The sequence below is a fragment of the Lontra canadensis genome, unplaced genomic scaffold (genome assembly GCF_010015895.1).
Source record: "Lontra canadensis isolate GAN:19392208 unplaced genomic scaffold, GSC_riverotter_1.0 scaffold171, whole genome shotgun sequence".
In the NCBI taxonomy this organism is placed as follows: domain Eukaryota; kingdom Metazoa; phylum Chordata; class Mammalia; order Carnivora; family Mustelidae; genus Lontra; species Lontra canadensis.
The window spans coordinates 1,231,976-1,256,748 of NW_022631165.1; the positions used below are offsets into that span (position 1 = coordinate 1,231,976).

General features: G+C 56.8%; 1 protein-coding gene across 1 annotated transcript in view; it reads right to left on the reverse strand.

Annotated features, from left to right (window-relative positions):
* Positions 1-21,758, reverse strand: part of IFT140 (intraflagellar transport 140) — a 69,055-nt gene extending 47,297 nt beyond the window's left edge. The window contains exons 1-11 of the mRNA XM_032846122.1: positions 21,578-21,758; positions 19,202-19,423; positions 14,310-14,431; positions 13,980-14,122; positions 12,277-12,452; positions 11,518-11,609; positions 10,994-11,097; positions 10,203-10,348; positions 7,006-7,209; positions 6,819-6,891; positions 5,137-5,228 (exon numbers count right to left, since the gene is read on the reverse strand). Of these exons, the coding sequence (XP_032702013.1) occupies positions 5,137-5,228; positions 6,819-6,891; positions 7,006-7,209; positions 10,203-10,348; positions 10,994-11,097; positions 11,518-11,609; positions 12,277-12,452; positions 13,980-14,122; positions 14,310-14,431; positions 19,202-19,423; positions 21,578-21,724 (1,521 nt within the window). The 5' untranslated portion in view covers positions 21,725-21,758. The remainder of the gene's footprint in view (positions 1-5,136; positions 5,229-6,818; positions 6,892-7,005; positions 7,210-10,202; positions 10,349-10,993; positions 11,098-11,517; positions 11,610-12,276; positions 12,453-13,979; positions 14,123-14,309; positions 14,432-19,201; positions 19,424-21,577) is intronic.
* Positions 21,759-24,773: the final 3,015 nt, after the last annotated feature.

Below are 24,773 nucleotides of genomic sequence, written 5' to 3' on the forward strand. Positions count from 1 at the left end.
CTCTGGGGTAGCCCACGATTTGGGGATATTAAGGAAGCAACAAGGTTCCCTTGGCTTCAAAGGGGATAAAATTTAAGATGACTCCTATATACAAAATTTATTAGATGCCATACTTTTTTTTTTTTTTTTGAGAGACAGAGAGCAGGGAGAGGGGCAGAGGGAGAGAGGGAATCTTTAAGCAGACTCTGTGCTAAGTGCAGAGCTCAGCATGGGGCTTAATCCCTCCACCCTGAGATCATGACCTGAACCGAGGTCATGGAGTTGGAAGCTTCGCGGACTGTGCCACCCAGATGCCTCTCGAGGCTGCACTTTTGCCAGCAGCTCTGGCCATTAAGGTTCCTGGGCATTCAGGACTTGACTCTCTGGAGGCCAAAGAAAGCCAAAGCACTGATATTTCCACCAAAAATGCTGCTGTCATGGAGACTGATAGTTAGACCGCTGTCATTTTCCAAAGGGATATTCTTTCAAATGACAATTTAGAAAAGCTGACCAAGAGATGCCCAACAGTTGGCCCCAGAAAAGAAAGACAATGGTGGAAATCTAACAACTGTGAACTTAATAAAAAGAGAATTGTGGTTTGGACCGAGTTATAATCTGGCCCCACCAGAAATGCCAACATCCCACTATTTACCACCCTGTGTGTGTTAAAACCACTGGTTTACTGACAAAATGATAGCATTCATGAACAAACATGGCTGGGGAAATATTAATGAGGCCACAAAAAGTGCCCACCTCACTTGTCCCACCTGTCAAAAGTATAATCCAGAGAAACCTATTGATACAAATGGATTTCATAGGGGCACCTGGGTGGCTCAGTGAGTTAAGCCTCTGCCTTTGGCTCAGGTCATGATCTCAGGGTCCTGGGATAGAGCCCCGAATTGGGCTCCCTGCTCAGCGGGGAGCCTGCTTCCCCCTCTCTCTCTGCCTGCCTCTGCCTACCTGCGATCTCTGTCAAATAAAAAAAAATAAAATCTTTCTAAAAAAACCAAATGGATTTCATAAAACTTCCCCATCTCTTTGATGTAAGTGTTTTGGTCACCGTCTGTACACTTTCTCAGTGGACTGAAGTTTCCCCTTGCAAACAGGCCACTGCTTCTGCTTCTTCTGTGGCTAAAATTCTGTCAGAAAACATTACCCCCCCGGGAACCCCCTCAAACTACACAATGATCAGGGAGCCCGTTCTCCCAGGTGAGTGCTTCAGTGGGTCTGTCCCGTCTGGCGGGTCTTCCAGCACTCAGGGTGCACACGCCAGTCCCAGTCGTGTTCGGGGAATGCACTAGCGGCACTATCCACACTCACTCTGTAACACGAGTGCAGACCCTCCAGCTGCTTGGCCCAAAGCTGTGCTGCTCTTGGTCCTGAATTTCAGATCCACCCCCTTGTGAAGGCCTCTCACACTGAGTTAGGCACAGGATGTTCCAGGGCACGTGGCCCTGTCTCCTCGACCCACTGTTGATAAAGGGATCGTACCGTAAAGTATCGTAACGGCCTGACTGCCTGCATTAAAGATAACCATGTTTCAGTAGCGCCGTCTGTCCACAGTGTGCTCCCGGGAGACAGGGCTTTAATCAACCTCACAGCATGGAGTTTCGTCTGCTAGAAAAGACGCCTCCAGAGAGATTCTCTTCATCCTCGCTGGAAAGGTTCTCATCAGCTACTGGGCACCAATCTGTGCACTGCCAAACCACAGGGAGTGGACTCCTGGGTTTGCGGTACACGTCTCCAGAAGGCAGCAAGCCCTGCCCGGCCCCGCACTCCCTCTGGTGACCGGAAGGTCCAGATTTCCTGGAACCGAAGCAGACGACATCTGACGAGCCCGCTTTCGCCAGATGTGCAGCCCAGGCTGTGTGCCTTTTCCTCACTGCTGCTGCTTCTCTCTGTTTTGTGGAGAGAGAGGCTCTTGTCTGCATTCCCCAAGCCCTTGAGAGACAGGGAACCCATCCCGTCTACAGCCTTTCAGTAAGAGCCTCATTGCTATTCTGCGACCGTCATCTTTCACTTGTTTTTCCTGAAGGGTGAGAAGGTTCAGAATTTACGAAAGTCTTTCTCTCATCAGAACTACCATCCAAGGGGCGCCTGGGTGGCTCAGTGGGTTAAGCCGCTGCCTTCGGCTCAGGTCATGATCTCAGGGTCCTGGGATGGAGCCCCGCGTCGGGCTCTGCTCAGCAGGGAGCCTGCTTCTCTCTCTCTGTGTGCCTCTCTGCCTACTTGTGATCTCTGTCTGTCAAATAAATAAATAAAATCTTAAAAAGAAAAAAAAGAACTACCATCCAAAGTCATGGTGTCTGAATTCACGACTTTCTATCTGTATTACTGAGAATGCGTCTGGTTCCACAGAGTTCTCTTGAAATAACAGTACGGTTTTAAGATGTCTTGGAAGTTCTGCTGTTTTGCGAAGAGTTTGCCATCTACTGCTTCCTTTCAACACTTGCACCGATCCTGGCAAACGCGCCCTGCTCTCCCGGCTGCTGGAGGCGAACCTGACTCCAGGCTTGATTCACAGACAGACCTCACCTACGTCGCCTACGCTGGAGTAAGTGAGTAAGTGGGAAATATTCCGGTTGGCTACCCTCCCACCTGGCTCTGGTCCAGCACACAATTATCATGTTACTTACTGTTCTGTACCACTATTTTAAGGTTTGCGTTTTGTTACCTCTCCAAACTTTAAAATAAAAATGGCGTCCGCAACAAGGAGATGCTAAGGCTTACAGCATTGGAAAGATACACATTTTCGCTGGGACTACCTGAGATTTTTCTCTCTCCTGACCCTTGTTGTTACTCAAATGTGGCCCTGAGTGGTCTGGATCAAGCTATGCGCTTCGCCTCCGAAGCAGGACACGACAACATGGAAAAGTCCTTCCTGGCACTGAGGGACAACGCCACTAATCAGGAAAACCTGATTTGATCCGTGATGCTTTCCAAGAATGATCTCGATCAAAACGGGGAAATGGGAAACTTAATAAAGGGAAACCTCATTTAGAAAGCGGAGCCAGGCGACCAGCAGGGGGCACGCTCGGCACCACCGCGCCTGGCCGGCACCGACCCAGCGGGCAGACCCCCCCCATGCAAGTGGGCGCAGCGGCGGGACCTCGGCCCATCAGGGGTTTGAGCTGCGCTATCCATTCACACGCTTACGCGCGGACAGTCTTCCTGGATACGGTGCAGTCCTGTGAAGGCAGTTCTCCTCCTGCGACTTTTCTTTCCTCCAGTTTTGTTCTGTCGTCAGAGCGCGGTACAGACGATAAGGAACGGACGAAATGTGTGCTCCCCGGCTGCGCTGTCTGTAGAGTCCAGTCTCCAGGTTTTCGGGGAGTCCAGTGACACATGGAGTTTTGACTGCACGGGGGCCGGCACCCCTGCCTCCGAGTTGTTCAAGGTGAGAGTTGTTCACGGCTCACGGGCGCTCTCCCAGCAGGAGGAAGGAAGGGGTGCTCCTCCCCCAGCAGCAGCCCAGCCGGCAAGAAGCCACTAGGCCTGCGGCGCCCAGCTCACTCCGGCGGACCTTCCCTTCACAGCAGCCCATCCGCCCCCACAGAAGGGCGCCTCTCCTGGGTCCCGCAGGCTTGGGGCGATTTTGCTGTAGCTTGCTGGGAAGTGGCCCCCTGGGGGAAGGTGCGGTGGGGGGCGGCGGAGGTAGGCTGCTGGCCCCTGGAGGTCCTCGACCTATTGGAGGTGGGGGTAGCTCGCTCGTCCCAGACTGCAATTCTCCCCTACTCCCGGATAAACCCACTGTTGCTGGTACAACAACTGGCAGCTTCCCATTTAAGGTTCACAGCCGCTTCCCCGGGGCTTGTCCGCCCCCTGACCCTTCAGGGCCTGCAGGTCACCTTGCTCACAGAGATGTGCCCTTCATGGGTTGTTAACACGGCCCCTCCCGGCCTTGGGGATATGTCCCCAGCAGAAGTCCCCGACAAGTGTCAGCAGCAGCGGGCTCTGGCCTCCTTCCCTCCAGTTCCCCTCCCATCTCCAGTAGGCCAAGGACCTCAAGGGACCAGCAGCCTACAACCCTGCCCCCCAGCGCCTTCCCCCAAGGGGCTGCTTTCCCACGTGCGGCCTCTACTCCAGGGCCTCCCCCAGTGGCACCTCCCACCCATCGTGAGGCCCACCAGGAAGAATCCCACGGAGGGACAAGGACATGGCGTGTGCGTACAGCAGCCTCCAGAAACCAAACGCTGGATCCGAGCGAACAACTCAGGGACAGACAAAGCAGGGCATGGAGAGCTGAAACCAGGGCCGTGAAGGTCTTCCCGACCTTGACACAGAGCACTGCTGCATGTACTGGGTTGGGTGGTGGCCCCCAAGAGCTACAGCCACCTGCAACTTGTGAATGTGACCTTATTTGGAAAAGAGGTCTTGGCGGATGTAATTAAGATTCTCAAGGGGAGATCATTCTGGATGAGGACGGCCCTAAATGCAGGGACAAGTGTCCTTATGGTACAGAAAACCAGACACACACCTGAGGAGCAGACCGGGTTAGCGCAGAGGCAAAGACGGAGCGATGGCCAGAGGCTGGAGAGCCTAGGACGGACGCGTCCTCAAAACCTCAGGAGCCAGCCCTGCCCATACCTGGATTTTGCACGTCTGATCTCCTAAACTGTGAGAACATAAATTTGTATTGCTTGAAGCCCCCCATCTGTGGTACTTTGTTACGGCAGGCTCAGGAAAGTAACGCACCCCATCAGCCCCCAGTTGCTGCGGGGTTCGGGGATGCTGGCCGGCGGGGGCCTCCTGCTCCATGCCACCGGGGGAGCGAGGCTGCATTCGAGCCGGTCACCTGCAAGGCCCACGCTGCTCCCCCCGGGGCTCACCCTCAGACTCGTGCAGGGAAAGGCCTGTCCTGAGCTCATGGACACTGGGGATGGGCATTGACTCCAGCAAACACACCTCCCCTCTCCCAGCCGAAGCACACAGCATCCAGTGATCGTCCTCCTCCCTGCGCGAGGCCTGGCCGCCTCCCGACCTCGCAGGTGCCGGCAGCCGGTGCACCCGCTGGCCCAGAGCCCGGGGGGACCAGCAAGCAGCTGGCGGGGGGCTGCGAGCTGGCTGCGTGAAGTCAGTAAGCGGCTCTGGCTCGGTTTAGAGACGGCCTTTCGGGCTCTCCTCTCCAAGCCCGCTCGCCCCAGAGCAGCGATTTACCTGCCAGGTTCGAACTTGAACTCGGTGTGGCTCCACGGTGTACACACTGTCCTCATACATGGCTAACACTGGAGACTCGCACAGGAAGGTTCCTAGGACGAGAGAGGGACGTGATGTGGCAGCGGCCCGTCTCTCCACGCGTGCTCAGACGGTGTCGTGAGGGCCGCGTTTCCTGGGTCCCGTAGATGAGGGGAGCGAGGCCGCGAGGCACAGGGATGGCGTGCAGGCCCAGGGCAGGTGCAGGGACGCGGCCCCAGGCTCCCTGGCCTGGTCATGAGTCACCTCTCCCATCTGACTAGCACTGCGTGTGTGGTCTGGGGCAGCACAGGTTTTTAGGGGGGGCCTCTGCTCCTCTCAGTGGGGCTCTGGAAGCCATAAGCCCTAGCCTCTGTCTCTAGACAGGTTCTTATCCAGCCAGGGACATGATCACACACACGACAGGAAGCACTTTAGCACCCGCTGTGCTGTCCTACTGAGGGGACAAGATGTTCAGCCTGGCCCTGGGGGGTCCACACTGGGCGAGAAAACAGTAATCATGGGCATAATACAAGGCAGAGCAAGAAACATGTGACAAGAAAACTTTACGCAATGAAGTGTTAGAGTATAAAAGGAGGGACGATGGGGCGAGGGGTGACCACCAGTGGAGAAACAGCCCCTGGGAGACAAGGGGTTCTCCGACAAATCCACAGTGGGAGCCCCCCGGGGCACATGATGACTGGGCCTGTGGGGTCAGCGTGGGTAAATGGAAGAACTGTGCAGAAGGACTGCTGGCGAGGGGCGCATCCGGGGGGTCGTTACGGTAGGCTGCACGAGACCCCGGAGCTATCAGGCTCTGGTCCCTGGAACCTGTGAATGCTCGTATATGGCCAAAGATGGGCAGATCTTGAGATGGGGGGGGATTGTCCTGGATTACTCAGGTGGGCCCTAAATGCAACCGTGAGTGCTCCTATAAGAGGGAGGTAGACAAGACAGGAACAAGGTGACAAGGAGGTAGAGAGCGGATGATGCAACCCGGCCAAGGAGGGCCGGCAGCCACCGTACACAGAGAGAGGCAAGGGACAGGCTTCCCAGAGCTCAGGAGGCAGAGTGGCCTGTCGAAGCCTTGATCTGGCCTAGGGGAACGAGAGTGTGGACTTCTGACCTCTACAGCTGTGAGACAGCAAACGTCTGTCCAGTTTGTGGCCACTGATCCAGCAGCCCCCAGCCACTCCCACAGGCATGTGCTGAAGAGTGAGGGTCACGGTGGCCCACTGGGACAGGAGGCGGAGGCTGACGGGGCCCCTCTAGAGATCTGTCCTCAAACTTCCAGACAGAGGCTGGCCTTGGTCAAGATGCCGTGGGGCTCACTGCTCTGCCTGGCCTGGAACCAGTTCAGAAGCTGGGTGTGTACCAGCCCCCTTCCCTGGCAGCTACTGTGGGGGTTAATGCCCCTTTAGCCTTATTTCCCAGCTGTTTCATTGTCCCAGCGCCCGGGAGGGCTTCTCAGCCACCTTGGCTGGCCCCAGTAGGGTGATGCCCAGCGCCACGGGGCCGGAGCACAGGCATAAGGACGGACACAAGGGGCTCCTGGTGGCCCTGTGCCAGGCCCCTGCCCCCACCACAGGCACCAACAACCCCCCCCCAGATGGTCAGAAGACAAAACAGGGTGCTGTGAGCCCCCTCCCAGGGGATAAGACTCCCACCTGCAGTCCGTAACGTGGCTCCAGAAGGCTCGAAGACTGCCACCTGTTTCCCATTCCAGACAGCAACGGCATCCTTAAAGGAATCACAGAAATTAAAAAGCAACTGCCGTGTGCCCCCCTTACCACCCCGAACGGCCCGGACAACCGGCCAGGCCTCTTGTCAAGCCCAGGCCACCCTCACAGTCACCTTGGTGGCGAACACACCGCTGACGTGCATGTCTGTGCGCAGGCTGTGCGTCACCCCCGTGGACAGGAAGGACACGGCGAGTAAGCTTGGGGACATCTGCACCACGGCCACTTGCTGGTGGAAGTGTGAGGACATGGCCTGCTCGCGGAGGATCACCACGGAGCTGATGTTGTTCACGGCCAGGAGGCTCTTCCGGGAGCCCCACTGCGTCCCGCCAGACGCAGAGACAGGAGGAGGAGCAGGAGGAGGCGGGGCAGGCCGGAAAGTGAGATACAACAGGCGTCCGTCAGCCATCGTCCTAGCGCTGCTCCTTCTTGTTGTGCAAATGGATGTAAAAACTTACAAGCATAAAGTATGCAGTTTACCAAAATTCTAAAACACAGACACCCAAGTGGCATGCAATGGGCAGATGCTGATACGTCTGTTCTGACTGGTTCTTAACTTAGGGATGTTTAGTTTTTGTAAGTGGACAGCGAGTTGACAGGATGTACTGGGTTACCCGGCTCTCCCCAGGTGAGGTGCAATGCCACTTTCATAATTCCACGTCAAACTCCCACATCTATCTCCGTCTGCTCTGGGTCTCCGACTCCATTCCACGGCTAAGTTTATCCATCCCTGAGTGAGCGTGCCCTGCTTTACTTGCTATAGGGTGGAGACATGTTCTCTATACCCTGGTTTGTGATACAGAAATGTTCGGATTTCCTATACATTTTTTCCTCAGCCATGTGTCCTCCCAGAGGCCTTTACTTTGCTGAATTCTCCGAGAAAGAAAAAAAAGTCATCATTTTTACCAGACGTCCACGAGATCCGTACGCTCACTGGGGAAGGAGTCACACGTGTACCACTGAGGCGTCTCTTAGGGAGCACATACGTGCCATCATGTACCCGGCTCCTCTTTCATGTCCTTTAGGGGAATTCGTGCGGCTCTTCCTATTACTTCAGACCTGAGAAGGCCGTACTTTCTCTGCCAATCTGATGATACTCGGCACTTTTTTAGTCACTTATTTGAACTAATTAAGATACGTAACTCACTAACTCGTCCAGAGCTGAGATGCGGAGCTAAAGGTGCCCCTCACAGTGCTCTCTGGGGCCCCCAATGATTTCCTAGGTGCGGCTCCCTTTCAGGACTTGTGGGATTAGGCAGATTCGGTCCGGGAGGGTTACACACAGCAGGTCTGAGAGAGCCGCCTGGACGGCAGGGCAGGGGCCCGAACAGGCAGAGCTGGGGGAAAGTACGAGGAAACAGCCGTCTAGTGCTCTGGAAATCAGGCGTGAGGCAAATGAAGCAACACTTACCCAGGAAAACCTGCTAAATCTGGTAAGAACAGCAGTGCCCTGGCACCGGAGCCTCTAGGCCCCTGCTTCCCGCCTCCCAGCTTGGCCTGCAGGAGCTCCCCCTGGGCAGGCATGGCCAAGAGCTCAGCTCCCTGTCCAGCACCCAGCTGGGGGTACAGCCTCTCATTCCCCCAACTCCACGTTGCAAGGGTGGGGTCCCTCGGCCTCATGTGGTGCCCGAGAACACCGGGCCCCAATGCCCAGGCCCCCACCGGCTCACGCTACACAGGCTCTGAGAGGCGGCCACCACTCCCAAGCTCTGGGGCAGTGACTCGGACCTTTTCCCCCAAGGGGAGAGGCAGTCTGTAGGAAGAGAGAGCTCTGACGGGCCCCCCAAAGAAAGTGACTTCGTTTGAAACACAATGTGGGTAACTCCAAGCCTATGGACGCTCTGGAAGAGAGTGGGGCTCCTGAAGAGAGCGTCAGGAGGAGGCGGAAGCTTCCCGAGAGCTACAAGCTCAACGGCAGGCCCGACCACGGACCAGAGGGAACTGGAGAAGGACATACCTAGTTGGAGCCTTCCCACGTCAAAACGAACCTTAAACACCGAGCTCTAAGACCACACTTGTCCAAATCTGACAGGACTGGACTGTGGGGCAAGCAAATCCCTGGGTCACTGCAGAAAACAACAGGGCCATCGAGCTGGGGGAGGCGGACCCACAGAGGCAGAAAGAACGTTCACCAGGTCAGGGAGAAGACAGTCAGGGAGGCCCGGAGCCACTGCTGTACCCGGGGACCACCCACATGCCCAAGGCCGGCCCTCTGAGGAGTGATGTCAGAGGCTTCCCACCACAGGGGAGAGAGACACCACTGCAGTGCTCCAGCCGGTCAGTAAGCACATAAGCCAACATGGCCACAAGCCCTAGAGGCGAGTGCAGCAAGAGGGTCACTATCACACACTTGACACAATTTTTTACCTAAAGTGTCCGGTTTGCAACAAAAAAATCAGAGCCAGGGAAAACAGGAGAGTATGATATAAACCCAGGAAGAGAAAGCAAGTCAGAGAAATGGCCCAGAAGGCCGAGATGTCAAAGCCAACACTTGAAGCCTTCACAGTAGCCACTACAAACACATTTAAAGGAAGGAACGGAAGGTGTGATACAGTATCTCCCCAAATACAGACCATCACCGGCGAGACAGGATTTATAGATAAAAAACATATGCTCAAGGGAAATGACATCATACGTCCACACAGAAACGTGTGGCCAAATATTAACAGCAGCCGGGTTCACAAAAGTCCAAATGTGGAAACAACCCAAGCGTCCGTGGACGGAGTGCAGGACAGCGGAGGGCAGCCAGCCCCTGCCCCGGGAGCGGCTCCGCCGCAAAAGCAAGGCAGTGTTGTCAGGCGTGGCCACACGGGTGGGAAACACGATGTCAGGGATGGAGGCCAGACACAGAAAGCTACAGGTTTATGCTTCCGTCTCTACAACGTGCCCACAGCAGGCAAATCCACAGAGACAGAAAGTAGAGGAGTGTCTACGCAGAGGAGTGGGGAGCGGAGCGACTGCGGACGCGCACAGGCCTTTGCTCTGGGCGCGGACAGTGGTGTAAGAGGTTGGTGATGGGTGCAAAGCCATGATTGTACAAAAGAAAAACTGGTTTGCTACAGATCCTGATAAAGCTGCTCTCGGGGTAGACAAAGAGGGGCCAGAGATAAAGGGTTGGGTACGTACACGCCCACAATCCCAGACCCGCAAGTCTGAAAGCCCAAAGGCCTTTCGGACTATGTTATTGTTATTTGTGTCTAGTCTTTAGTTGCAACCTGACAAAAACTGACAGAAACAGGTCAAAGCTCATCACGTCCTCCACTTTTGTAGGGGCAAGAGGGCAAGAGCGCCCAGAGCCCTTGTGGCTCCTACCTTTATCTGTGTGATGTTGCCTTCGAGCTCAGTGGGGCTCTGAAGGGTCCACCTGTCCTTGCCCTCTGCCGCTCGGCTGCTCTGGGGGCCCGGCAGTTTTCTCCACATGGCTACTCGCCCTTTATCGGTCCCCGCTGCCAGAAGACCTAGGGGTAAAAACAAGGATCCCAGGACTTTAGTTGAAGGGTTAAAAACAGTAGGAATCTCTTCCCTGACCGTGACTCTCAACTATCCAGGCATCAGCTTTCCGCCCAGTGGCCTCCAACGCCACACCTGCTCCCACCTGGGCAGACGGCGAGTGTGCGTGTGCTGGGCGCGCTAGTGCGTCTCTCCGTCTCCCATGAGAGCAGGGCCTGCCTGTCTATCCAGTGCTGCTTCCCCAGGGCTAGACGGGTGCTCAGCTCCTCAGCAGGCACAAAATAAACGGTGCTCTGGCTCATCTCCTGTTTCTCTGTCCTCCGCGCGCGCGTGTACACGCAGGCACACGTCTGCACACAGGCACACACATGTATTTTTAACGTTCCCACGCTTTCTCGCAGTTTCAGAGGGACGGAGGTGGACTGCGGGCAGCGAGCTCGCTCACCCTGTTGAGCAAACCCCTCGGCCTTCATGAGTGCAAGCAAAGCTTTACTGTCACTTTCTCGTTCCCGAGTGACTCTCTCAAGTGACCGACAGTCACCACCAATTCGTCATTCCTTGAAGAGCTGCGGCCGCGTCATCATTTGGAAGCCCCGGAGCGAGGCACGAGGCCGTGTCCCTCCCTCTCCCGCGCCAGCCCCGAGAAGGCTCACCTTTGGCTTTACAGTAAGAAACACAGTTTATATTCTCAGCTTTTTCGGAACCGGACTTCTCTGGACTCAGCACGTAATTCTCTCCGCCTTCTAAGTCCCAGAATCTACAATGAACGGAAGACGGCTCCCTCCAGGGGCCACGTCTGTGCGCTGCCCTTGGCCCCGAGGTTCACGAAGGGACTCCGACCACACGCAGTGACACGGGGCACCCCCCCACACGGGACACGGGACTGAAGCAGGCGGAAAAGCAGACACACCACACGATTCCGCTGACGCCAAGCTCAGAAGACCAGGCAGAGACTCCGCAGGTAGCCATCGGGGCAGCGAGGAGCCCGCCCTGGGGGGACGCGTGGGTGCGGGGCAGGTGGGCTGTTGCTCTTCCCTCCCAGAGCCCACTACACGGGCATGTCCAGTTTATGGACATTCGTCATGATCTCTACTTTTCTGTCTGTACGTCACCCTCCAGTAAGAACATTGCTCCAGAGAGACTGGGTCCGATCGGCAGTCTGCACGGCTGCTCTTACCTGAGAACGGGTTCCCCTACGGCGGTCACAAGCACGCTGCCTTCAATCAGGGCGATGTCCGCCCGGTGACCCGTCTTCCCACTCAACTTGACCTGGTAACGAGAAACAATCCAACAGTGGCATGTGGCTGCCGCCAGCCTGGGGCCTCTGGTGTGTGGCAGCTTGGAGGGGACGCGCCAGCTGGGCAGGTGCGGGTGTGGACGTGTGGGCAGGTGGCCGTGGCCGTGACCCCGCAGGGCTGCTCTCTGCTGTGCCTAAGCGGCTGATGATGGCTGCCGCGTGCACGGCGCCCGGTGTGTGCATCTCTAGACTGACCAGTTCAGCCCTGACCACACACTCTCGAGCAGGTGTCAGGAGCCTGTTCTGCAGACAGCAAACCTGCCAGGGGCCCCCCAGCCAGTGAGTGGCTCAAGGGAATCCAAGCCCAGGTCCAGGTGACTCAGGGACTCTATCTGCCACTACTGTGCCAGGCATGGGTGCGTGACCAGGTAAACACCGGCTTACAAAAACTCAGCTCTGTCGTCTCCAAGAGCATCTTTAGGGGAAGTTCAGAATTCTGAATGGTACCTGGGTGGACAGGCTGTAGAAGCTTGCCGGGCGAGGGGGCTCAGCCCTGAGCAAGCCCACACTCTCCCGCCCCATCTGATGAGGCCTGCAAAGCTCCTGGGAACCGAGTCGTGGAGGCGATACTAACGGACAGCTCTGGCGGCTGTGGGGAAGTCAGGTGAGGCCTGGGCCAGGCCACGACCTGCCACCTACCCTCATCACTTCTTCTGCTTCGCCCTCGGGCCTCACTGCGTACCGGGACAGCAGCAGGTTCTGCGTGACCACCACGAGGGCCTCCTTTTTCTCGATGTAGAAGAGCGTCTGGACAGCGCTGTCTGTGGAAGCCACCCGGGTGGTCTTGCCTTTCTCGTCCACGTAGTGCACCGTCCCTAAGGGCAAAGGGGTCAGTCCGGGCAGCAGCGTGGTCGCCAGCAGCCACCGGAATCTACTTAGAGACGTTTGCAAAATAAACATCTTCGTTATAAACATTTACAAATAAAACATTTAAAAACACCTGCACAGAACCCGCCCAGGCCATCTCTGACGTAAGCTCCACTTTTCCAGCCACACTGGCCCACCCGTACACCCCACTGTGCTTCCGTGCCAGGCACGGCCAAGGGCCGCACGCAGCGGCCCTGAGCTCTGGCCCTCCTTCAGCCGCTACTCTGTCCCCTCTGTGACACATGTCCTAGTGGCCCCATTCTCCTGCCTGTACCTCAGCCTCCACGGGGACTCGTCCTGGCCCTGCCTGCCAGCCACTCCTCGCCCTCCAGGTTCCCTTCAGGCCTCTGAGTCCATGGGGTCTCTCCTGTGAGTGCCCATGAGGAGATACATTTCTGCTGCTCTCGGGAGCCTCCTCACCCCCCTGGTCTCCTCTCATCTGTTTCCAAGGAATAGGTGACTTCCCATTCAACTGGCAGGTTCAAGGTTGTGTAGAGGCCTGTGGTCGGCACGACATGACCGTGCCGGCACTGACTCTGGCTCAGCGAGCCTCAGTGGCAGGCCTGGCGACACACTCACACGTGCTCACTCATCTGACACGTCCAGTGAGCTCACGGGCAGAGGTCTGACGAGACGGGGTAATCCGCCCCCGAAGCCCACAGCTGCTGTGGGAGGGACGGAGTGGACCCCTCCAGAACCAGGCTTGTCCCCGCTGCACACCCATCTGCCGGGCCCGCAGCCCACACCACCTTCTCAACTCCTTGCCAAGGGGCCCTTGCACTAGCATCTTCTTCCCCACTCCACCCAAGGCTCTGTGCCACTCCTGTCCCCCAGGACCGCCTCACAGTCCCCTCCATCAGCTGTCTCTCCCCCTCCAGAAACACATGGTATCTCCATTTTTAAAATGACAAAGGCCCAGTGGCTTCCAGCCATGGTCTGCTCCCTCGTTCCCATCCAGGCTGAGCGGCGGGGTGGCGTGTCCTCCGGGAGCTTAGCACCTTTGAGAGCCTCGCTAGCTTGCTCTTGCTCCCAGCTCAATGCTGGCCTGTGCTGAGGGCTGGCTGGTGCCGGGGGCTGGAAGCAAAGCCCGTGCCCATCCTGCCCTGTCATACTCCCTTCGCAGAGCTCAGCCAAAGAATGACAGAGAAGGGTGCTCCCCGATCACACAGAGTGGACTGCGGGAGCGTGGCCCCATGCATGCTGCCTGGAGGTGCACGTGGGAGCAGCTGGGGGGCATGGCCGGCACAGGACCCCTCGTGGGAGCCCTCCCAACACAAGCTCGGCTGATCCAGCTCTAGGGGGACAAAGTGAGGCCCTCCTCTGACCACTGGATAAGTCACCGCGAGAGCAGCGGACGCGTCACTCTAAAACGGGGCCCCACACAGCCTATTTTACACATCATCTCTTCTTTTAAAATCCTTACCAGAACCCCTAAAAGGTTTCAAAGTCCTCGAGTCCCCACCTAAGTTTCTCACCATCCATCAAGCTGACAAAGAAGGATAGTCCCTCTTGAGATCCCATTTTCAGGGAACTTCCAAAGCCACTTTTCCTCCAGTTAAACATGTCTAGGGCTCTCTCATCACCGCTCACAGCCGCCTTCGCCAACTGAACGAGGTCCCTTTGAAAGGCAGAGACGACGGGAAGTCAGGATTCCTTACAGGAAGATGTTCCTTCCGGGCAGGTGTGGTCACTACAGACATGCCAGGGGCAACTGGGGCTGTGACCCATCAGGAGGAGCCACACCCCACCCGGGACCAGCCCCCTGGGGATGTAGGGACAAGGCCTCCCCTTGAGCTCCTACTTACTCGCCAGGAGGGGGGACCCGGAAGATGCAGTGAGTTAGGGGTTTCCCGTGATCGTGTTTCAGCAGCGGTGTCCCTTGCACTCGACCCCTTTGGTCCAACCTCCACAAGAGCAGGACACCAAGCTGGAAAACCCAACACCGGGGGGAGGAGACGCATTCTTACAGGGTGACCGGGGAAGGCAAGAGTTATGCTGTGCCACAGATCACACGCGCATTCCTTTCAAACCCAACTCCACAACGACTACACGTGCACTGGCAAATACAAATAATTAAAAAATCTCTCGCAAAGAAACCAGAAGCCATCCCATGTGCCCTTTGCCCTGAGACAACAATGATCACGAGTCAGCTTTTAAAACGTGATTATAGGGGCACCTCACTGGCTCAGTGGGTTAAGCCTCTGCCTTCAGCTCAGGTCATGATCTCAGGATCCTAGGATCAAGCCCCACATCGGGCTCTCTGCTCGGCGGGGAGCCTGCTTTCCTTCCACCACTGCTTGCCATCTCTCTGTCAAATAAAAAAAAATCTTTACCAAAAAAAAAAAGTGATTTTAGAATAGATTCAGATTTACCAAAAGTGGCAAGTCATTCAGAGAAGTCCCATTCTCTACCTCGAGCTTCTCTGACTGGCAGGTGGTATGAGCGCGGTGCAGCTCTCAGAGTTAACGGGCTCAAATGACAGAGCGTTTTAGCCAGAGTCGTGCTTTGTTCATGTTTCTTCAACTCCTCGCTGATGCCTGCTTTCTGTCCCTGCATCCCCTCCAGGTGCCACAGGACGTTTGGGCGTCACGTCCCCTCTGGCTCGGGACAGCGTCTCTGACTCTCTGGCTTTGAGGAGGACTGGTCAGGGGTGCTGTGGGACGTCCCTGCGCGGGGACTTGGTTGATGCTCTTCTCATGACTGGACTGGGCTGTGGGTTTGGGGAGAAGGCCACGGAGCCCACGCAGCCTCCTCGTCACAGCGCGGCTTGTCCGGGTGGGGGACGCCGACGTGACTCTCTGCGCTGCTGCTGCCCCTCCGCTCCCGGCCGAGGCCCTGTCTGTGACCTTGTCCCCTCCTCCTCTCGGCCACATTCTGGTTGGAAGGAGGTCACCTCCTCAAGCAAGAACCATCCACATAAAACATTTGGGGGGGCCTTGGCACACGAGATTTCTCTTCTCCACCAGTGACTTAATTACCATAAATCATAGGGCTACACCACCACTGAGATCACGGCCGTTGACTTTCGACTCCAGGTTACGATCCAGCCCCACTTTGTGTATTTTGATGTCCCAGCTTCGGCCCCGGGGCGGGGCGTCTTCCGTTAGCTCCCGTGTCCCTCTGACACACCCCGTACTCTGGGTTTCATGAGCACTTCCTTTCTTTCTGACGACAGATTCTGTGGGCTCACTGTCCATCCCCGGTTCTAGAATGAGCCATCCTTCCAAGGAGCCCTGGCTGCTGTTACGGGAGCAAACCCCAGGAAACCAGCCTCTGGGTGCCAGGTGTACTCTAGGCTCAGCCCTTTACTCACCAGGGTCTCAAACTGTGGGGGCAACCCAGCGCTAGAGGTCATGGTGGGAAAATAGTGCCTCAGAACCAGTCCGGAGGCCTCTGGCCAGGATATAAGCCAGGCCTTGCCAAAGGCCGTCACCTCTATCCGAATCCATTTGCAAAGAGGCCCTTTGCTGTGTGGCCCAAGGGCTCCTCAAGGTGCGCCTCCTGCCCGAGGTCAGCGCTCGCAGAAGTGCCCACACTCTCCCTCCTGCCCTTCGCTCCATCAGCAGGGCCCATCCGATGCCTGCAGGTAGGCTGGGGAGCGCCCCTTCATCGTAAACAGGATGTGGTGACCAGATTCGGACGACCCTGAACAACTCGGGTCCGAACTGCGCGGGACCGCGTACGTGCGGTTTCTCCGGACGGGTGCGGTAGCCTGCTGGAAACGTACTCGCTCCTCCTCGCGACTGTCTTGACAATTTCTTTACCCTAACCTACAAGAACAGTATGTAACACACACAACGTGCAAAACGTGTGTTAACTGACCATGTTATTGGCAAAGCTCCCGGTCAACAGTGGGCTATCAGTAGGTAAGTTTTCGGGGAGTCAAAGTTATACGCAGATTTGTGACTGGGAGGAGTTTGAGGTCTCTAACCCCCAAGTTGTCCGAGAATCAACTGTACTGTCGGCCTTACCAAGCAACGCGCTCAATAAATCTCTTAGAAAAGTTACAATGAGTCAAATGTGTTCTCCCTCAGGTTTCTAGACAACACCCAGCGGTTAGATTGGAGACAAACCCTGAGCATTCCCGTCCCGTCCCGTGGCAACTTCATCCAACACAAGTTTATATAACCAGCCTCAGCCAAGGTATCTATCGGCAAGAAACAAGAGACTCACGCAAAGTCAATGTTTCCCGAGCGCTACAGTAACGTGCTAGGCTCTACGCTGCTGTAATTGAAAAGAAGCGGATGTTTGGTCATTCAGGCGACCAAACCTACAAATCTTCACTACAAACGTCCATGGCTCACAGCTGCTAAAACCCTTGGAATTTCCCAGGATAAGGGCCACAGCAGTGTCTTCTGCTCTGTTACCAAAGGGGACTGTGGGTCTTCGCCCAAGTGCGGGGCAGCTGCCAGGACAACCAACCACTGATCAGACGGCTCAACTTTCAGTCCCACCCCAACCTCCAGGGAGGGGACAGGTCACCCCCCAAGGCTGAATCAATCACCAATGGCCAATGATTTAGTCAGTCACGACTATGCAATCAAGCTCCGTAAAACCCCAAAAGGACTGGGTTCGGAAAGCTTCCGGGTAGCTGACCACACTTGGGGGTGTGGGGTGAATGGCGCCTGGGGAGGACTGGGACCTCCCCAGACCTCGCCCTGTGCCTCTCCTCATCTGGCTGTTGATTCCTCTCCTTACACCTTTCACTAAATTGGTAACGTGAGCCGCTCTAGCTGACTGGGAGAGCTCAAGGAGGAGGGACCCTCCTTTGTGCAGCCTGTGGGCAGACGCACAGGACTGGGGACTGGCATCTGGGGTGGGGCTGAGACCCTAATCCATGGGACCTGACGTGGTCTCTGGCTGGATGGTGTCAGAACTGAGCTGAATTGCAGGCACCCCGTGGTATCTGAGGAACCCACCGGCCACCACACCGGAACTGGCTCTGGGAACCCAAGCGGTTCTGCAGTAGTTCACAATGAAGGTGTCCAGAGCGGTCTTGCCCCTCACTGGCTGAGCTGACGCTCCCATCCCGCTCTGTGAGTGCGCAGGGAAGCGAGACCCAGTCCGCACAGAGTTCTTGCCTTCCTTTACCAATGGGGCTTCTTCTGATGGACACTCAGGGCAGCACTCTGCCCAGTGCCCCTTTTCCAGGGCTCCCCCACCTCCCTGGGCACTGCTGACTACCGTCCATGTGGTTACTGGGCCCGAGCTGGACTTGGCAGCAGCCCCTGGGCATAGCAGGGGTGAATGCCTTAGCTCCCAGCACCTAGGGGCGCTGCCTCGTGAACACGGAGGCACAGGAGAAACAGATGGCTGTGGCAAAAGGGGCACACTACGAGGAGATGTGTGTCCACTGGCACACATCTTGGTCTAGACATCCTGAAGCCAGCTGTCCTCCTGTCCCGGGGACCATGGGACACTCCAACGGCTTCAGATTAAGTGTCCCTTCTTACTTCCGATAGTCTGGGTTGGTTTCACCGGTAACCAAGCCCACCCTAACCAAAAACAGTCTCTGCTGGGAGACGGAAGACCATCGGCCAAGGCCGGTGAGGACGGCTCTCAGCGGCGGGCAGCCCGAGGGCTCGCTCATCCCACACTTGTTTCCGTACTTGAGCCCCTTATTCAATCAGACCAGCACTACTGTAGGTTTTCTTGTAAGGATCAAGATTTCTGTCCTTAAATATGTTGACTCAGAAAGCTTTGACAGTACAGATCTGGGTTTCCTTGAATGCCTAGAGAATCTGTTAGTTGTTTCTTAATACAGTCAAAAGGACGATGAGGGTCGATGATCGGGAGTTCCTCTGTTCCTACAAGGGATCTGCCAATCCCTTCCATGGCAGGGAGAGTGGAAAGATCACTGAGGAACTAGAAGTCTGAGGGCAGCACAATGTCATTAGGTAGAAACTGAATTGAGAAACAAGAAAAATCTATGGGCACCGGGGGGGCTCAGTCAGTTAAGTATCTGCCTTCGGCTCAGGCCATGATCTCAGGGTCCCGCTCAGCAGAGCGTCTGCTTCTCCCTCTCCCCCTCCCTCCACTTGCGTACTCTCTCTTTCACCCGCTCACGCTCTCTGTATCTCAGATAAATAAAATCTAAAAAAAAAAAAGAAGAAAAATCTAGAAGGGAAACAAATCAATACCAAAATGGGCAAGTGATTCGATCAGAAAAGGATACATAATTGGCCCCTCTAAGTAATAGTTCCCTTTAATAGCAAGAGAAGTGCTAAGTAGAACACTGCCGACATGCCACTTTTCTCAGCAAAATTCTGAATTTGGATCCAGCTGTCGGGGGTGGGGGCAGGCTGGCGTGTTGGCAGGGGCCGGCACCAGCCCCACGGAGGGAGGCTCGGGCACCTGCCACGGATGCTCATGCCCTGGGACCCAGGCGCCCCACCTACAGGACCCTCCCCAAACTTTCGCACATGTGGAACAGAAGCACGAAGCTGGCTCCACACCTCCGTCTGTTTAGCCGAAGACTGGAAAGCCCCGAAGCACTTATGAGCAGGGGCCGCTGAAGGACGCGGTGACAGGCTCCCACCCGCCTTCCCGCAACAACAAATGTCTCCAGATTCTGCCAGAGTCCGCAACCACGTGTTTCTACAGCTCTGGTCTTTAAGGCCCTTCCCAACGTGTACCCCAAAGGGCACTGAGAGGCAAAGGCAGGGATCTGAAGTCAGCGCCCACCAAGTCTGCTCACCCTGTCCCCGGACACGAGGCAGTTCCCGCCGGGGCTCCACTCGAGGACGGTAACGTCGGAGATGTGCGTCGGGGGCACTGCGTGCTGCTCCCTGTCCTGCTTGTTCAACACCGTCACTTCTCCGGTCTCCCACCCGGCAGCGAGCACCAGGCGCGTCGGGTGCCAGGACAGGGAAGTGACCCGGAAGGACCTCTCCACGTGAGTATCAGGCACATGTTCACCCTGCAGCAGGCAAGAAGCAAATTCAACATTATGGAGAGAGACGGCGATTCTAGGGACTTCTGGCTAATCACGGACACGGAGATCAGCTAGAAAATAAAAAGATCCGTTTATTAAAGAAACGTCCTCCTTGATTTTCAGAGAAACGCCAAGCTTGCTCTCAGTTGCGCTACGAAAACACAGTTAACACTCAACCGAGCATGCCGGCCAGCTTACCCCAGGGGTTGACCTCATGTTCACAACCGCTTGGTTGCCAGCTAGCATTTTCACCAGTGCCCGTACGACTTCATTTACAAAAACAAGCAGTGGGCCAAGAGGTCAAGTTTGCTGACCCCAAGGTTCTCTAAGCAGCCTCTGGGGTGACCCCAAGAGTCTTTTCAGGGTCTGCAAGGCCGAAGTTATTTTTAGCCCCCTCACCTCCAGACTGTTTCCCGAGAGACTTCATGAGAATGAGGAACTGTGCAGAGAGCGGGACACCAGAAGAGGACCCGAGAGCATACAGATGTCAGTGTGACCCTAGCTGCTTTACTGAAGTGGCAGGGGCGGCAGTGACACTTGCAGAGGGTTAAGGACCGGGAAGGAAAATCTGATTTTCTTCTTGAAGCACGAGGTGTGCTGTGCACTGAGGAAGGGGTGGAGTGGGCGGAACGTGAAAAGTCTGAGGGGCTTCTACGAAGCTTCCAGTAGGGCTGGAATGGTGCCTCCTGAAAAAGGGATGTTGAAGTCCTAGGGTGCTGGGTGGCACAGTCGGTTAAGCATCCGACTTGGTTTGGGCTCAGGTCACAGATCGAGCCCTGTGTCAGGCTCTGTGGTCAGTGGGGTGTCTGCTTGGGAATCTCTCTCCCTCCTCCCCTCCTGCTCATGCGCACGTGCTCTCTCTCTAAATTAATCTTAAAAAAAAAAAAAAAAAAGCACAAAACCATGAAGTCCTAACCTGGTGTCTGTGATACAACCTTATTTGGAAATAGAGCCTCTGCAGATGATCAGGTTAGGAAGAGGTCATTGGAACGGGCCCGAATCCCATGGCTGGCGCCCTTATAACAGGAGGAAAGAGACACGGACACACAGAAGAGGCACATGTGACGACAGAGGCGGTGCAGTGATGCAAGTACAAGCCGAGGACTGCCGAGGATTGCCAGAAGCCACCAGATGCCAGAGCCAGGCCTGGCACAGGCCCACCCCCAAAGTGCTCAGATACACCATGGCCCCGAGGAGCCTGATTTCAGACTTCTGGCCTCCAGAATGGTGAGAGGATATGTTTCTGTTTTAAGCCACTCGGCCTGTGGCCATGTGTTATGGCAGGCACAGGACACTAGCGGTTTCCCATGGCCAGTGTGGCCAGCAGGAGCCTGGACCAGCGCAGTGCGCAGGGGCCGTTTCTGGTTGGAGGTGTGGGTTGATTGTGGAATCGGTTTTACATCCCTAAATACGTCCCCAAACCGAAGTAGTGGGGCTGAATTTGCCACATCACACGGCTCTTATCATACCAGAATCTGCGCCTCAGGCAGATGTGATCCACGTAAGACACACACACTCCCCCATGACACGCGCTCACCACATACCACACACGTACTGCGTACAACGCTGATAGCACCTACCACACACCACACTCACAACACACACACCACACGTGACCCGCACACACTCCGCACACCCACACCAAATACGCACCAAGTACCACACACCACGCATCACATACCACACACGTACCGCATACCACACTTACAACACACATGCACATAGCACACATGACACACAGACCCCACGTACCACACACTCACACCACACAGCAAACCATACCACACAGCACACACACGCCACATACACAGGACACATGTCACATCCACACACTCACAACACACACCACAAAGCATGTACACCGGACACACGTGCACATACCACACACGCCACACACGAGACACACAACACATACATCACATGCGCACACAAACATACCACACATGTACAACCACACCACATATCTCCCCCACACATCACACACACACGCCGCACACATGTGCACACACCACATGTCCCCTATACATGACACACACACCACACGTACCACACACAGGCACACACCACACACATACGAGAACAAAAGGGACACAAGAGCCAGAAGCCCTGAAGTCAGACACGTTGCTTCCCAGGACTCACTTGTTCCAGATATATGTCCACGCTGCCCCCTGAGGTCGTGCTGACGGAGGCCACCGCCAGGAATGGATGAACGGGGTGCCAGCGGATGTGCGAAGGAGACCCGGCAGAGTCTGGGGCTTCTATTCGGTGGTCAAAGTAGAGCGCCATGATGAAACTCAGACCTAGGCAAAGCCAAACCTGCGGGGAAGAAAAGCAGCCAAGTCCTGTTGCTTCTGAACAATGAGAAGAAATGACCGCATAGAATTAGGAAAGAAGCACCACAAACCATCCATCGTGACACCGTGCGACTTACAAACAGCCCTAAGACCACAGGGGCAGCTTGACGTGGAAGAGCTAACAGGGGACAAACACACAATTAGAAGCAAGAGACTGGACCTGGAAAGATTCAGGGTGTAACAGAAAAGAAAATGCTGCCGCCAAAACCGTAAGAGGAAGTCCAGCCGCCCAGACCCCACGTGTAAATCCCGACTGCCCGTATTCATCGTAACGAAAACAACTCATATTTCTATAGCTGTCCTTCAGGCAAAAATTTCCATCCAAATAGAAGCAAAACTCTGCTTCACAAAAGCAGACGGGAAAAGCCAGTATTTCGTTTATGAGAAAGTGTGAACACTGAGGCCGTCTTCCACGTCCGGCTCTCAGGTTGTAGGAGGCATCAGGATTCCCTCATCGGAGAATCAAGAAAGCAAAGCCCTGGCAGGTGTGGGGAGGCCAGACTTGATTAGTTTCTGGAACTTAACATCTCCCTCTCCCGGAAAAGATGCGCTTATCGCCCCTTGGCGGGAGGGGAGGCCTAGGGGTGGCGCCTAGGCGAATGACAGGTGGTCACCACCGCCCGCTTCACACCCCACAGTCAGCGCAGGGACGCTGACCGATAGAGCAGAGTGTTTGTAACGGGTCTGCTTTGCTTGCACAGTCCTCAACACCAGGCCCGTCAGGATGGCTGTGGTCAGGAAGAGAAAAGAGCCGCTGGCAAAGGCGTGGACACACTGACCGCTTGTGCACCGCCGGTGGGCGTGTAAACTGGCACGGATGCTGCGCAAAGCAGTGTGGTGGTTCCTTAAAACTGAAACATAAAATCACCCTGTGATTCGGCAATTCCAGTTCCGGGTCCAACCCCGGAAGGCTGAAAGCGGCGGCGTGAGCGGAGCCTTGCACACCCGGGCTCGGATCGACGCTACTCACAGCAGCCAAAAGGCGGAAAGAGCCTGAACGCGCACCGACAGCTGAATGAGCCAACACCACGCGGCACTCGCTCAGGAGACGCGGAGCTACGGGCCTGGAAGTGCCCCGCGTCGCGGCACGGAGGAACGGGGAAGACATGCTGCGCAATGACAGAGGAACGCATACGGCGTGTTTCCCCTGTAGGAAGGATCTGGAATAGTCGGGTGCAGAGACAGGTGGGAACGGTGGGTCCCAGGGCACGGCTTTTGAGGTGATGTTCGTTCCGGCACAGAGTGAAGAGCACATCCTGGAAGCTACTGGAGAGGCGGCCGGTGGGGGCTGAAGGGGCGGCGAGCACTGGAGTCAGCGGGGCCAGCGGCAGGATCCGGAGGCCTCCCACGCACACACACGCACGTGCACACCGCGGAGCGGACACCTACGCTGGTCAGCGCCCTGACTCCAGAGCGCAGCACGCACACGAGCTTTCATAAAGCCGTTACAGCGGCAAAAACCCCACGTAAACCCCGGGTGTTTATAAACAGCAGAGGAAGGCCCGCGAGTTGCGTTTTCGTGGGCTGCGCCGCAGGGCTGACCTTCCGGGCTGTGGGAAACCCGCGTTCGGATTTTACAAGTTCGCCTCGGGAAGATGCTCCTCGGACAAATCAGGAGCATCCGTGTGTCAGACCCACGGGGAAGGAAGTCCTCGTCCGTAAGGAAGTCAGGCCGGGTTTGGCTGATTTTGTTTCTGATGCTCGTTTCTCATTTCGTAAAGAGCGCGGACGCCAACAGATCTGGAGGGGCTTTTCCCCCGCCTGGGGTTTTCTCGCAGCTTCTCTCCCCAGCCTCCGTCTGACGTCACGGCTCAGCTTCTCCCCGGCAGCCCGCAGGGCCCTGACTTCGCCGGGGCACTTGGACTTCACCCCAAGCGCGTGGCGGGGTGACTGTCCCCCACCCGCAGCTGCCCCTGCCCCACAGCGTGCTGCCCCCAGCAGTGACCCCAACCCGGGAACAGGCCCCCGGTGACCGCGGGGACGGTGTTTGTCAGCAAGGACGGATGCTCTTGCTGGTCTGCGGGGCGAGCTGCCGGCGGGGGAGCCCACTTGCGGACACCGCTCACGGAAGCTTCCAGAGCCGGCAGAGAGAGCACCGGCAGGGCCCAGCTTACCTGACCACGGGCGAGGCCTCGGCTCAGAAACGGGCGCTCCTGCTCTCCTTCGCACCGGCTCTCCGTCTCCACGACAAGACAAAGTAGGTGGCCAATGTATACACTTCGGGGAAGAGACAAAAATTCCGTTTGTTCGAAGCGATTTTCTCCAGTCCCCTCCCGCCGAGCCCTGTCTTCAGTCCCGGGGGGCTCAGCTGAGGGGCTCTCAGCAGACACTCGGGCTGCACGTGAGGGGCGCAGGGCTGAGAGGAGGGGTGCGGGAGGGCGCAGCTAAGAGGAGGGGTGCAGTGGGGGCTGAGAGGAGGGGCGCTGAGGAGGGCTGAGAAGAGGGAAGTTGAGGGGTGGCTGAGGGGGGGGGCGCTGAGGGGTGCAGGGGGGCTGAGAGGAGGGGCGCGGGCACTCTCGGCCACCCCGCCAGACACCCACGTCGGTCCCAGTCCCCGGCGGAGCAGGGTCACGGCCGCAGGACGGGGACGCGAGGGCCGCCGCCCCCCGTCTCATCCCCTCCGCTCCCGGGAACCGGAGGGCGCCCGCGGAGGCCATCCTCCCGCGCTGACCTCGGACGCCGCGCCCCGGCCCCGACCCGCTCGGCCGAGGCCCGGCTTCCGGACGAGGATGACCCGGGAGGCCGCCGGCCGGGGGTCCCGCCCGCTCCCGCGCCCTAGGCCGCTCCGGGGCCCTCCCCCGCCTCTGGCCGCCCGAGCCCGCGGACGCCACTCACCCCGGCCGAGCCGTCGCGCCGTCGCGCGTTGCCCGGACAACGGCTGCGCGCGGCCCGCGGAAACAGCCGAAGGGAGCGCGGCGGACGCCGAGGCCTCCCGAGGCGCCCCGAGCGGCCGGAAAGAGCCGAAGACGGTCGGGAGCGCT